The 13,989-nt window shown below is 46.0% G+C and overlaps 1 protein-coding gene across 2 annotated transcripts in view; it reads right to left on the bottom strand.

Moving 5' to 3' along the window:
• The window catches only part of FOXK2 (forkhead box K2), a 34,316-nt gene extending 20,774 nt beyond the window's left edge, over positions 1 to 13,542 (bottom strand). Inside the window, exon 1 of one of the 2 annotated variants that reach the window (XM_069749264.1) lies at positions 13,097 to 13,542. In XM_069749264.1, coding sequence (XP_069605365.1) covers positions 13,097 to 13,392 — 296 coding nt within the window. In that variant the 5' untranslated portion in view covers positions 13,393 to 13,542. The remainder of the gene's footprint in view (positions 1 to 13,096) is intronic. The other variant, XM_069749263.1, reaches the window with a different exon arrangement.
• Positions 13,543 to 13,989: the final 447 nt, after the last annotated feature.

Below are 13,989 nucleotides of genomic sequence, written 5' to 3'. Positions count from 1 at the left end.
AAATTTTTAACATTTTGCAATTTTCAAACTTTGTATTTTTATGCCCTTAAATAAGAGACATATGTCACGAAAAATAGTTAATAAATAATATTTCCCACATGTCTACATCAGCACAATTTTGCAAACAAATTTTTTTTTGTTAGGGAGTTATAAGGGTTAAAAGTTGACCAGCGATTTCTCATTTTTACAACACCATATTTTGTTTAGGGACCACATCACATTTGAAGTCATTTTTAGGGGTCTATATGATAGAAAATAAGCAAGTGTGACACCATTCTAAAAATTGCACCCCTCAAGATGCTCAAAACCACATTCAAGAAGTTTATTAACCCTTTACGTGCTTCACAGGAACTGAAACAATGTGGAAGGAAAAAATGAACATTTAACTTTTTTTGCAAACATTTTACTTCAGAACCTTTTCTTTTTATTTTCACAAGTGTAAAAACAGAAATTAAACCATGAATTTTGTTGTGTGATTTCTCCTGAATACGTCGATACCCCATATGTGGGGGTAAACCACTGTTTGGGCGCACCGCAGAGCTTGGAAGAGAAGGAGCGCCGTTTTACTTTTTCAATGTAGAATTGGCTGGAATTGAGTGATCCCATATTGGAAACTAGACCCCCCCCCAAGGAACTTATCTAGATGTGTGGTGAGCACTTTGAACCCCCATTTGCTTCACAGAAGTTTAGAATGCAGAGTTGTGAAAATAAAAAAAAAATTTCCATAAAAAAAAGATTTTGTAGCCCACAAGTTTTTATTTTCACAAGGGTAACAGGAGAAATTGGACCCCAAAAGATGTTGTCCAATTTATCTCGAGTACGCTGATGCCCCATATGTGGGGGTAACCCACTGTTTGGGCGCACAGCAGAGCTCAGAAGGGAGGGAGCACCATTTGATTTTTTGAGCGCAAAATTGGCTGTCGTGTTTGGAGACCCCCTGATGTACCTAAACAGTGGAAACCCCCCAATTCTAACTCCAACCCTAACCCCAACACACCCCTAACCCTAATCCCAACCCGATCCATAATCCTAATCACAACCCTAACGATAATCACAACCCTAGCCCCAAAACAACCCTAATGTCAACCCTAACCATAACCCTAATCAAAACCCTAAATCCAACACACCCCTAATCCTAATCTCCACCCTAACCTCAAACCTAACCCTAATCCCAATACACCCCTAATCCCAACCATAACCTTAACCCTAATCCCAAACCTAACCCTAATCCCAAGCCTAACCCTAATGCCAACCCTAATCCAAACCCTAACCCTAATCCCAACTCTAACCCTAACTTTAGCCGCAACCCTAACCCTAAGGCTACTTTCACACTTGCGTCGTTTGGCATCCATCGCAATCCGTCGTTTTGGACAAAAAACGGATCCTGCAAATCTGCCCGCAGGATGCGTTTTTTGCCCATAGACTTGTATTGCCGACGGATCACCACACGTCGCGTCCGTCGTGCACTGGATCAGTTGTGTTTTGGCGGACCGTCGGCACAAAAAAACGTTCAATGCAACGTTTTTTTGTACGTCGCGTCCGCCATTTTCGACCGCTCATGCGTGGCCGTAACTCCGCCCCCCCTCCCCAGGACATAGACTGGGCAGTGGATGCATTGAAAAACTGCATCCACTGCCCACGTTGTGCACAATTTTCACAACGTGCGTCGGTATGTCGGGCCGACGCATTGCGACGGCCCCGTACCGACGCAAGTGTGAAAGAAGCCTAACCCTAAATTTAGCCCCAACCCTAACCCTATATTTAGCCCCAACTACTCCACCTGCTGGCCGGCAGAATATGGCGGGTGCACTGCGCATGCGCCCGCCATTTTCTTACCAGATGAAGAAGCCGGCGGGCAGGAGAGGAAGCAGGAGGACCCAGGGACACCAGTAAGGATGATAGGGTCCCCGAATCCCCCTATTTCTCTGTCCTCTGATGTGCGATCACATCAGAGGACAGAGAATTACATCACTTTTTTTTTTTTTTTGCGATCGCTGGTAAACAGTTAATACCCGCGATCGCAAAACGGGTCGGTAAAAACCGACCCCGATCATGTTCTTTGGGGACCCCAAAGAACCTCCGGGTGCCGGCAGGCGGGCGCACCGCGCCGGCAATTTTTTGGCCAGAACAAGATGGCGGCGCCTATCGGGAGCCACAAGGAGCACCGGGGGAGACAGATGAGTATCGGGGGGCTATTGGGGACCCCATTTCTCTGTCCTCTGATGTGCGATCACATCGGAGGACAGAGAAATTAAATGGGAAATCACGTTTTGTTTTTTTTGCGATCGCCGGTAAACGGTTAATTACCGGCGATCACAACATGGGGGTCGGTAAAAACACCCTCGAATCATGTTCTCTGGGGTCTCGGCTACCCCCGGCAACCGAGACCCCAGAGAAAATCCGACTCTGGGGGGCGCTATTCACTTTTTCCACAGCGCCGTTAATTAACGGCGCTGTGGTTTAAGTACCCTTAACTGCTGCCTTTGAAAGGCGTATCGACGATCGTTAAGGAGTTAATTAAATAGATAAAAATAAAGTAAAGTAAGCAAAAAAACACAAACTAGTGGGGGAAAAAAAAGGTAAAGCAAAGTAGAAGTCAGTGAGCGGCTCTTCCCAGCTGCTTGTGGTGCTGGTGTAGGGGCTTCCTGACCCGTCTACTCCACCTCTGGATTTTCTTGCCTTTTCATCCGTTTAGGACCCATCCATGATTCGTTCTCAAAACAAAATACTTTAACATTTTTACATTACCGCCATTTTGTTTCAGCTCCGACAACTATCAAAACTGGTACAGAAGTGATACATTGTACCTAATCGTCAGCTGTGAGTAATACAAGGCATCGCGCTCCTCTCCCGGAGCAGACATTCACCAAAAGCAAGCAGTGATAGATAGAAACACAGAGTACAGGAGAAAGTGACGGATCGCTGCTTATATTACAGACGTAACGCAGACGTAGATTCCCGCTACGAGAAAGTCAGCTGCCATCATCAAGAATCTACCGCACACCCCATCATCATGGATCTACCGCACGCTACATCACCATGGATCTACCGCACGCTACACCATCATGGATCTATCGCACGCTACATCATCATGGATCTACCGCACGCTACACCATCATGGATCTACCGCACGCTACACCATCATGGATCTACCGCACACTACATCATCATGGATCTACCGCACGCCACATCATCATGGATCTACCGCACACCACATCATCATGGATCTACCGCACACCACATCATCAAGAATCTACCGCACGCCACATCACCATGGATCTACCGCACGCCACATCATCATGGATCTACCGCACGCTACATCATCATGGATCTACCGCACACCACATCATCATGGATCTACCGCACGCTACACCATCATGTATCTACTGCACGCTACATCATAGGGTCCCTTCTTCTATATATTGTCTATATGCGCTGTCTGACAGAACGCCTATTTCTTCCTCTCCCCTCCAGTGAGACTTTGAAAAAAAAAAAGACGAGGGACCAGGTCAAAACGTTTCGTCACAACCAGACCTTGCTCAGTTTATCTAACCTGAGCTTATGTTTACTGGCACGAGAATATATATCTCACTATGAACATACATTACTGGCCCAGAGTTACATCCTGTATTACACCCCAGAGCTGCACTCACTCTTCTGCTGGTGCAGTCACTGTGTACATACATTACTGATCCTGAGGTACATCCTGTATTATACCCCAGAGCTGCACTCACTATTCTGCTGATGCAGTCGTGTGTACATACATTACTGATCCTGAGTTACGTCCTGTATTATACCCCAGAGATGCACTCACTATTCTGCTGGTGCAGTCACTGTGTACATACATTACATTACTGATCCTGAGTTACCTCCTGTATTATCCTCCAGAGCTGCACTCACTATTCTGCTGGTGCAGTCACTGCGTGCATACATTACATTACTGATCCTGAGTTACCTCCTGTATTATACCCCAGAGATGCACTCACTATGCTGCTGGTGCAGTCACTGTGTACATACAATACTGATCCTGAGGTACATCCTGTGTTATACCCCAGAGCTGCACTCACTATTCTGTTGGTGCAGTCACTGTGTACATAAATTACTGATCCTGAGTTACATCTTATATTATACCCCAGAGCTGCACTCACTATTCTGTTGGTGCAGTCACTGTGTACATAAATTACTGATCCTGAGTTTCATCCTGTATTATACCCCAGAGCTGCACTCACTATTCTGCTGGTGCAGTCACTGTGTACATACATTACATTACTGATCCTGAGTTACATCCTGTATTATACCCCAGAGCTGCACTCACGATTCTGCTGGTGCAGTCACTGTGTACATACATTACTGATCCTGAGTTACATCCTGTATTATACCCCAGAGTTGCACTCACTATTCTGCTGGTGCAGTCACTGTGTGCATACATTACTGATCCTGAGTTACATCCTGTATTATACCCCAGAGCTGCACTCACTCTTCTGCTGGTGCAGTCACTGTGTACACACATTACTGATCCTGAGTTACATCCTGTATTATACTCCAGAGCTGCACTCACCATTCTGCTGGTGCAGTCACTGTACACACATTACATTACTGATCCTGAGTGACATCCTGTATTATACCCCAGAGCTGCACTCACTATTCTGCTGGTGCAGTCACTGTGTACATACATTACTGATCCTGAGTTACCTCCTGTATTATACTCCAGAGCTGCACTCACCATTCTGCTGGTGCAGTCACTGTACACACATTACATTACTGATCCTGAGTGACATCCTGTATTATACCCCAGAGCTGCACTCACTATTCTGCTGGTGCAGTCACTGTGTACATACATTACTGATCCTGAGGTACATCCTGTATTATACCCCAGAGCTGCAGTCACGATTCTGCTGGTGCAGTCACTGTGTACATACATTACTGATCCTGAGGTACATCCTGTGTTATACCCCAGAGCTGCACTCACTATTCTGCTGGTGCAGTCGCTGTGTACATACATTACTGATCCTGAGTTACATCCTGTATTATACCCCAGAGCTGCACTCACTATTCTGCTGGTGCAGTCACTGTGTGCATACATTACTGATCCTGAGTTACATCCTGTATTATACCACAGAGCTGCACTCACTATTCTGCTGGTGCAGTCACTGTGTACATACATTACTGATCCTGAGGTACATCCTGTGTTATACCCCAGAGCTGCACTCACTATTCTGCTGGTGCAGTCGCTGTGTGCATACATTACATTACTGATCCTGAGTTACATCCTGTATTATACCCCAGAGCTGCACTCACGATTCTGCTGGTGCAGTCACTGTGTACATACATTACTGATCCTGAGTTACATCCTGTATTATACCCCAGAGTTGCACTCACTATTCTGCTGGTGCAGTCACTGTGTACATACATTACTGATCCTGGGTTACCTCCTGTATTATCCTCCAGAGCTGCACTCACTATTCTGCTGGTGCAGTCACTGTGTACATACATTACTGATCCTGAGTTACATCCTGTATTATACCCCAGAGCTGCACTCACTATTCTGCTGATGCAGTCACTGTGTACATACATTACATTACTGATCCTGAGTTACCTCCTGTATTATACCCCAGAGCTGCACTCACTATGCTGCTGGTGCAGTCACTGTGTACATACATTACTGATCCTGAGTTACATCCTGTATTATACCCCAGAGCTGCACTCACTATTCTGCTGATGCAGTCACTGTGTACATACATTACTGATCCAGAGTTACATCCTGTATTATACTCCAGAGCTGCACTCACTAATCTGCTGGTGCAGTCACTGTGTACATACATTACTGATCCTGAGTTACATCCTGTATTATACCCCAGAGCTGCACTCAATATTCTGCTGGTGCAGTCACTGTACACACATTGCATTACTGATCCTGAGTGACATCCTGTATTATACCCCAGAGCTGCACTCACGATTCTGCTGGTGCAGTCACTGTGTACATACATTACTGATCCTGAGGTACATCCTGTATTATACCCCAGAGCTGCAGTCACGATTCTGCTGGTGCAGTCACTGTGTACACACATTACATTACTGATCCTGAGTTACATCCTGTATTATACCCCAGAGCTGCACTCACGATTCTGCTGGTGCAGTCACTGTGTACACACATTACATTACTGATCCTGAGTTACATCCTGTATTATACCCCAGAGCTGCACTCACTATTCTGCTGGTGAAGTCGCTGTGTACATACATTACATTACAGATCCTGCGTTACATCCTGTATTATACCCCAGAGCTGCACTCACTATTCTGCTGGTGCAGTCACTGTGTACATACATTACTGATCCTGAGTTACGTCCTGTATTATACCCCAGAGCTGCACTCACTATTCTGCTGGTGCAGTCACTGTGTACATACAATACTGATCCTGAGTTACATCCTGTATTATACCGCAGAGCTGCACTCACTATTCTGCTGGTGCAGTCACTGTGTACACACATTACTGATCCTGAGTTACCTCCTGTATTATACTCCAGAGCTGCACTCACTATTCTGCTGGTGCAGTCACTGTGTAGATACATTACATTACTGATCCTGAGTTGCATCCTGTATTATACCCCAGTGCTGCACTCACTATTCTGCTGATGCAGTCACTGTGTACATACATTACTGATCCTGAGTTACATCCTGTATTATACTCCAGAGCTGCACTCACTATTCTGCTGGTGCAGTCACTGTGTACATACATTACTGATCCTGAGTTACATCCTGTATTATACCCCAGAGCTGCACTCACTATTCTGCTGATGCAGTTACTGTGTACATACATTACAGATCCTGAGTTACATCCTGTATTATACCCCAGAGCTGCACTCAATATTCTGCTGGTGCAGTCACTGTACACACATTACATTACTGATCCTGAGTGACATCCTGTATTATACCCCAGAGCTGCACTCACTATTCTGCTGGTGCAGTCACTGTGTACATACATTACTGATCCTGAGGTACATCTTGTATTATACCCCAGAGCTGCAGTCACGATTCTGCTGGTGCAGTCACTGTGTACACACATTACATTACTGATCCTGAGTGACATCCTGTATTATACCCCAGAGCTGCACTCACTATTCTGCAGGTGCAGTCACTGTGTACATACATTACTGATCCTGAGGTACATCCTGTATTATACCCCAGAGCTGCACTCACTATTCTGCTGGTGCAGTCGCTGTGTACATACATTACTGATCCTGAGTTACGTCCTGTATTATACCCCAGAGCTGCACTCACTATTCTGCTGGTGCAGTCACTGTGTGCATACATTACATTACTGATCCTGAGTTACATCCTGTATTATACCCCAGAGCTGCACTCACGATTCTGCTGGTGCAGTCACTGTGTACATACATTACATTACTGATCCTGAGTTACATCCTGTATTATACTCCAGAGCTGCACTCACTATTCTGCTGATGCAGTCACTGTGTACATACATTACTGATCCTGAGTTACATCCTGTATTATACCCCAGAGCTGCACTCACTATTCTGCTGGTGCAGTCACTGTGTACACACATTACTGATCCTGAGGTACATCCTGTATTATACCCCAGAGCTGCACTCACTATTCTGTTGGTGCAGTCACTGTGTACATACATTACTGATCCTGAGTTACATCCTGTATTATACCCCAGAGCTGCACTCACTATTCTGCTGGTGCAGTCGCTGTGTACATACATTACTGATCCTGAGTGACATCCTGTATTATACCCCAGAGCTGCACTCACTATTCTGCAGGTGCAGTCACTGTGTACATACATTACTGATCCTGAGGTACATCCTGTGTTATACCCCAGAGCTGCACTCACTATTCTGCTGGTGCAGTCGCTGTGTACATACATTACTTATCCCGAGTTACATACTTTATTATACTCCAGAGCTGCACTCACTATTCTGCTGGTGCAGTCACTGTGTACATACATTACTGATCCTGTGTTACATCCTGTATTATACCCCAGCATTATCACAGCTGAGTGTTTGTTCTCTTTGCATTCAGTCTGTACACTCCTCTGTGCTGAGGTCTTGTTACAATGTGTCAGTCCGGCCTCTGTCACCCCCAGTGTTGTTCCCCACAGTCCTGCTGAGATTAAGTAGCCGGTTTTCACCACTATATCCACAGCTGGCATTGCCCTATAACTAGACAGATCAGAGTAGCGGGCGCAGTGTGCCACCACATGGTGCTCCTTCTGCAAAGGCTACATAATAGAGCCATGTGAATCCCAGAGCTGCACTCATAATTCTGGTAGCTTACTTTCCACCAGGATAACTGCAGACCAGCTCTATGCGGCCTCCTTCTGCTGCAATGGTGGCTTTTTTGACTGAAGTTGCCAAGTAAAGCAGAAGGAGGCGGTGCTGGGCGGGGAATAGAGCTGGTGTGACGGAGGCTTCAGATCTACCATAGCTCTTCAGCCTCCTTTTCCTATCAATCAAAGGTCGATTTCTTAGTAATGGCATCACTGGACTCGTCTTTGAAAGATCAACATGTGCGTATAATTCGGGGTGTGAAATTCTTCCGACAGAAGGAGGCGGCAGAATTGAGAATGCAGAGCAGGAACTCTGAACGCCGCTGACCCCTGTAATCCAGGCTTCCTAGCAAGAAGGTCGGATATCAAGCGGGACGAGATAATCTGCCCGATCCTGCTGGGGGTAATCTGCTTACACCACTGCGTATGTGCCGCGTCACGGGGGACAGCGAGCCCACCCAACTACTGTCTCCATTCACTGGTAGGAAGCAGAGTCCGGACCCCCAACATCGCCCATTTGCTACAACTGTGCGCTCAGTAGTAAGGAGCTTAATATTGTGTCAGTCTGGAGAGAGCACAGCCTCCAGAGCTGCATTCGCAATACTGCTCAGCTCAGAGTTCAAAACTAAGAGCAGCTCTGGATGTAGCACAAACTAGGATCAAAAGTGAAGGAAACCGGACCCTGACCCCCTTTATAAGGGGGGTAAGAGAACCCTTTGAGCCATGACAGAAGTATTCTAGGAGTGATACCTTTATTGGCTAACCAGAAAATAATATGTTTGCAGCTTTCAGAGCACAGAGGCTCCTTCTTCAGGCAAGATTACAAATTTAATAATCTTGCCTGAAGAAGATGATTTGTAATCTTGCCTGAAGAAGGAGCCTCTGTGCTCTGAAAGCTGCAAACATTATTTTCTGGTTCTTACAGTCTTAGAAATACTACGCAAGCAGGAGTGAACAGCTGACCGCACCACCACTACCACGACCGAGGCTCCCAGGATCCACAGTTGCTAGCCAGCCGGCAGACCTGCGGTGCTCCAGCCGGAACAACGAGTATGAGCGAAACAGCAGTAAGATGAAGAAACTTGGCAGCACTCACCGGTCTTCAAACAGGTATCTTTATTGCTTCACGGCACGGGGGTACAAACAAGAAAAGAGCAGCAGGCGAACGACGGCCGTTTCGCGCCCTCTCGGCGCTTCAACGGGTCTTATTTTCTGGTTCGCCAATAAAGGTATCACTCCTAGAATACTTCTGTCATCATTGGGCAGAAAAGTATTCACATCGATTTTTCTGGCTAACACGGTACCACAATACAATTTGTTATTGTACATCATAAATAAATGAAAAAATTATGAAAAATGAAGATAAAAAAATGAAAGAAATAATTAAATATAAAATTATGAACAAAAAATGGGAAACAAATATGAACTGCAAAAATAAAAATAAATGGAAAAAGAAAAGAAAATATAAAATGAAAAAAAAAAAAAATGAAAAAAAAAAAAAACATTAAATATAAAAATTAAAAAATATATAATTTTTTTATAAAATATGAAAAAATAATGACTAAAAAATGAATATAAAAACATGAAATAAAAATGAAAATGAGAAAATAATTTAAAAAAATTGAAAAAATGACTGAAAATATGAACTATAGAAACAAAAATGGAAAATTACTGCATTAAATAAAAATGAAAAATATGAAATAAAAACAAAAATGGAAAAATGAAAAAAAATAAGTAAATATAAAAAAAAAATATAAAAGAAAAAAATGGAAAAAAATGAATATAAAATGAAAAAATAATGAATAAAAAATGAATATAAAAATATGAAAATAATTAGAAACAAATAAATATAAAATAGATTTTTTTTAAAAATGGAAAATGAAAAGAAAATAATGAAAAATTAATAAATAAGTAAAATGGAAAAATGAAAAAATAAAAAGTAAATATTAAATTAAAAAAATGAAATGTAAAAAATTATAAAAATATGAAACAAAACAATGGAAAAAATATAAAATGAAAAAAAAAATGAATATAAAAATATGAAAATAATTAGAAACAAATAAATATAACATAGTTTTTTAAAAAATGGAAAATGAATGGAAAAAATAAATAACTTGGTAGTAGTGGAAAAACTAAGAGCAATAACTGGGCCTGTGACAGGGCCTCTAAAGAATCAGCATGTGATGTCTCCTGCGTTGTTGACTTCCTCGTGTCCAGACCTTACTGTCCGTCATTCAACAGGAAAATATAATTGCAGATATATATTGTACGTTCTTTACAAACAAAAGAAAAACTAGAAGAAAAAAAACTTTGCTTATAGGCCTGCAAGCTATACACAGACACAAAGCATCATGGGAGGGGAGACTGTACACAGGGCTGGTAATGAATGGAGCCATGTGCTGTGGAGGTGACAGTGGCCTGGGGGGGAGGGGGGGTGCTGCCATGTACCAAAACAAAAACATTCCCAACCTCACCCCCCTCCTGGAGGACAAGGACTCGCTGCAGAAGGTTGTAGTGTCCCTGATCCAAGGACTACAGTCCACAACACCAACAGGACTCCAGAACTACAACTCCAAGCATGCCCCAACAACCGAGGCTCACCAAACGACAGTCTGGGCAATATCACTGCGGATGCTGTATCTGGCTGGTGTGTATATACAGGGTGACAGCTCCGTGACCTGGAGACCACTGCGGGTCACACGTATACAGGGGGCTGTGCTGTCACCACCCACCCCCTGCAGCAGAAATGACATTTCCCAGCATGCTCCAAGTGTAAACATCCCCTCCCCCATTATTTACCTTTCCCACACACCCAAGTTCTAGGAGTCCTGTACCCCCCCAGAAGCTTCTTTCCCCTTCTCTACCTATAGCCCAGGAGACCCCACTACTCTCCCCATGATCGGCAGCACATTTTCAGGTTGATTGGAGGCCCCCATTCTTTACACTGCAGGTTCTCATTTTCTGACCTCGATCTCTTTCAGAGATCCCCCCTGCACCATCAATTCTGTACTGTACAGCAGCCCCTCCGGCATTCCCTCTCCCTCCTATCTACCTCTGTTTCTGCCCCCTCAGTTTCCATATCTCCCCTCCCCCATTGATCGATGCCTTATTTCTCATCTCCCTCACCAGTACAGTGACCCCCATCATTGTTTTCTTTGGCCCCTGCCCTATCCCACCTTAGGCCCCCCATATAATGTGCATCCCCATGTCAGCATCTTTCTCCCTCTCCGTGATTATGTACCCCTTCCATCATCTTATATACGGTATATTCTTCCCATTATTTACACCTTTCCATCCACCTCCCATGAGGACCCCCAATATTTCCCCATCCCATGACTTACCCCTCCTCCTGGAGCTCCCCACATAATATTTAGTCCTCCCAGCCTCCATCAGGCCCCCTTTATTCCTCATCACCGCCCATCAGGGCCCCTTATCTGCTCCTCAGGACACTTAATTGTTTACCCCAGACCTCGTCTGGACCTTCTTCAACCCCCACATAGCAACATCACCCCCTTTATTATTTACCCCTCCCATAAACCCCCAGGACTCCCTTATTATTTACCCCTCATCAAGACCCCTTTATCACCAAGACCCCCTATATCTTTATTTACCCGTTATCTCCTTCCACAACCCCTTTATTATTTACCCCTCCCACCCCCATCAGGACCCCCTCATCTCCCCCAGGACCCCTTTTATCATTATTTATCCCTCATCAGGACCCCCTTTATCATTATTTACCCCTCATCAGGACCCACTCATCATCTCTCCCAGGACCCCTTTTATCATTATTTACCCCTCATCAGGACACCCTCAATCATTATTTATCCCTCATCAGGACCCCATCATCTCCCCCAGGACCCCCTTTATCATTATCCCTCATCAGGACCCCATCATCTCCCCCAGGACCCCTTTTATCATTATCCCTCATCAGGATCCCATCATCTCCCCCAGGACCCCTTTTATCATTATCCCTCATCAGGACCCCATCATCTCCCCCAGGACCCCTTTTATCATTATCCCTCATCAGGACCCCATCATCTCCCCCAGGACCCCTTTTATCATTATCCCTCATCAGGATCCCATCATCTCCCCCAGGACCCCTTTTATCATTATCCCTCATCAGGACCCCATCATCTCCCCCAGGACCCCTTTTATCATTATCCCTCATCAGGACCCCATCATCTCCCCCAGGACCCCTTTTATCATTATCCCTCATCAGGACCCCATCATCTCCCCCAGGACCCCTTTTATCATTATCCCTCATCAGGACCCCATCATCTCCCCCAGGACCCCTTTTATCATTATTTATCCCTCATCAAGACCCCATCATCTCCCCCAGGACCCCTTTTATCATTATTTATCCCTCATCAAGACCCCATCATCTCCCCCAGGACCCCTTTTATCATTATGTATCCCTCATCAAGACCCCCTTTATCATTATTTACCTTTCATCAGGACCCCCTCAATCATTATTTATCCCTCATCAGGACCCCCTCATCTCCCCCCAGGACCCCTTTTATCATTATTAACCCCCATCACGGCCCCTTTTAATCATTATTTACCACCAATCAGGGCTCCTTTTATCTTTATATACCTCTCATCAGGACCCCCTCATCTCCCCCCAGGACCCTTCTTATTTACCCCTCCTACCCCCCCATCAGGACCCCCTAATTATTTTCCCCTCCCACCCCCATCAGGGCCCCTTTTATCATTATGTACCCCTCATCAGGACCCCTTATTATTTTTCCCTCCCGCCCCCTTCAATCATTCATCCTGCCCGCGGCGGCGCCCCCTGCCGGTACTCACACTCGGGGCAGCTGCAGCGGCGGGGCGCCCCTCCTCTGGAACACGCCGTCCACGAACACCCCGTTCTTGCCCAGGCAGCGCAGGTAGAAGTCGCCCCCGGCCTCCTCGTCGTCCCCGGCCGTGAAGATCTCCAGGTGCCGGCGGGAGATGAAGCTGGAGTGCCCCATGCTGACATCCACGGAGCCCTGCGACGAGTTCCGGCCTATGGTCACCGAGCGCTTCTTCATCAGGTACTCGAACTCTCGGCCCTCCAGCCGGGCCACCGACACCCCGCCGCTAATCACCACCGCCGCCATCTTGTCAGCACACACGGAGGGGAAGGAGGGGACGGACGGACGCACGCCCGGGGGCGGCTGACAGGAGCTCCGGGGACCGGCGGCGGCGGCGGCAGCCAGAGAAAAGGAAAGGGGGAGGTGCAGCCAAACATGAAGCGCACGCAGCCGACGGGCGGCAGCCAATAGGAGGAGCCGGCTCGGGAGACGTCACGCAGGGGGGCGTGGCGCTAGCGCTTCGGTTGAGACGTGTATTGAATGAGAAGAGGCGAGTGGGGGGCGGGGCTGAAGTTGTTAATGACAGCGATGGGCGTGGTTACGGCGGGTTTGGTTGTAGCGCAGAAAGCGGCCTGGGCCTGCAAAAATGTGGACGGGAGGGGTTTAGTCTATCAACAGCATGGCAGGGCCGCTATCACACAAACCGCGGCCACAACAACAACAAACAGCCACAGGAGGAGGCTCCGAGGTGCGTGTGTCTGTGTGCGTGCGGGGGCCGCCAAAAATGGCAGCAAATCACACAGGATCGTCAAATGTCGGCGAGTCTGACAGCAAAAACACAGTGAAATCAGAAGCATCGCACAGCCCGAGGAGAAAGCTGACGAGATTTACCTCACAAATAGC

Source organism: Ranitomeya imitator, chromosome 2 (assembly GCF_032444005.1).
Source record: "Ranitomeya imitator isolate aRanImi1 chromosome 2, aRanImi1.pri, whole genome shotgun sequence".
Taxonomy (NCBI): domain Eukaryota; kingdom Metazoa; phylum Chordata; class Amphibia; order Anura; family Dendrobatidae; genus Ranitomeya; species Ranitomeya imitator.
This window is presented reverse-complemented; position numbering and strand designations above follow the sequence as displayed.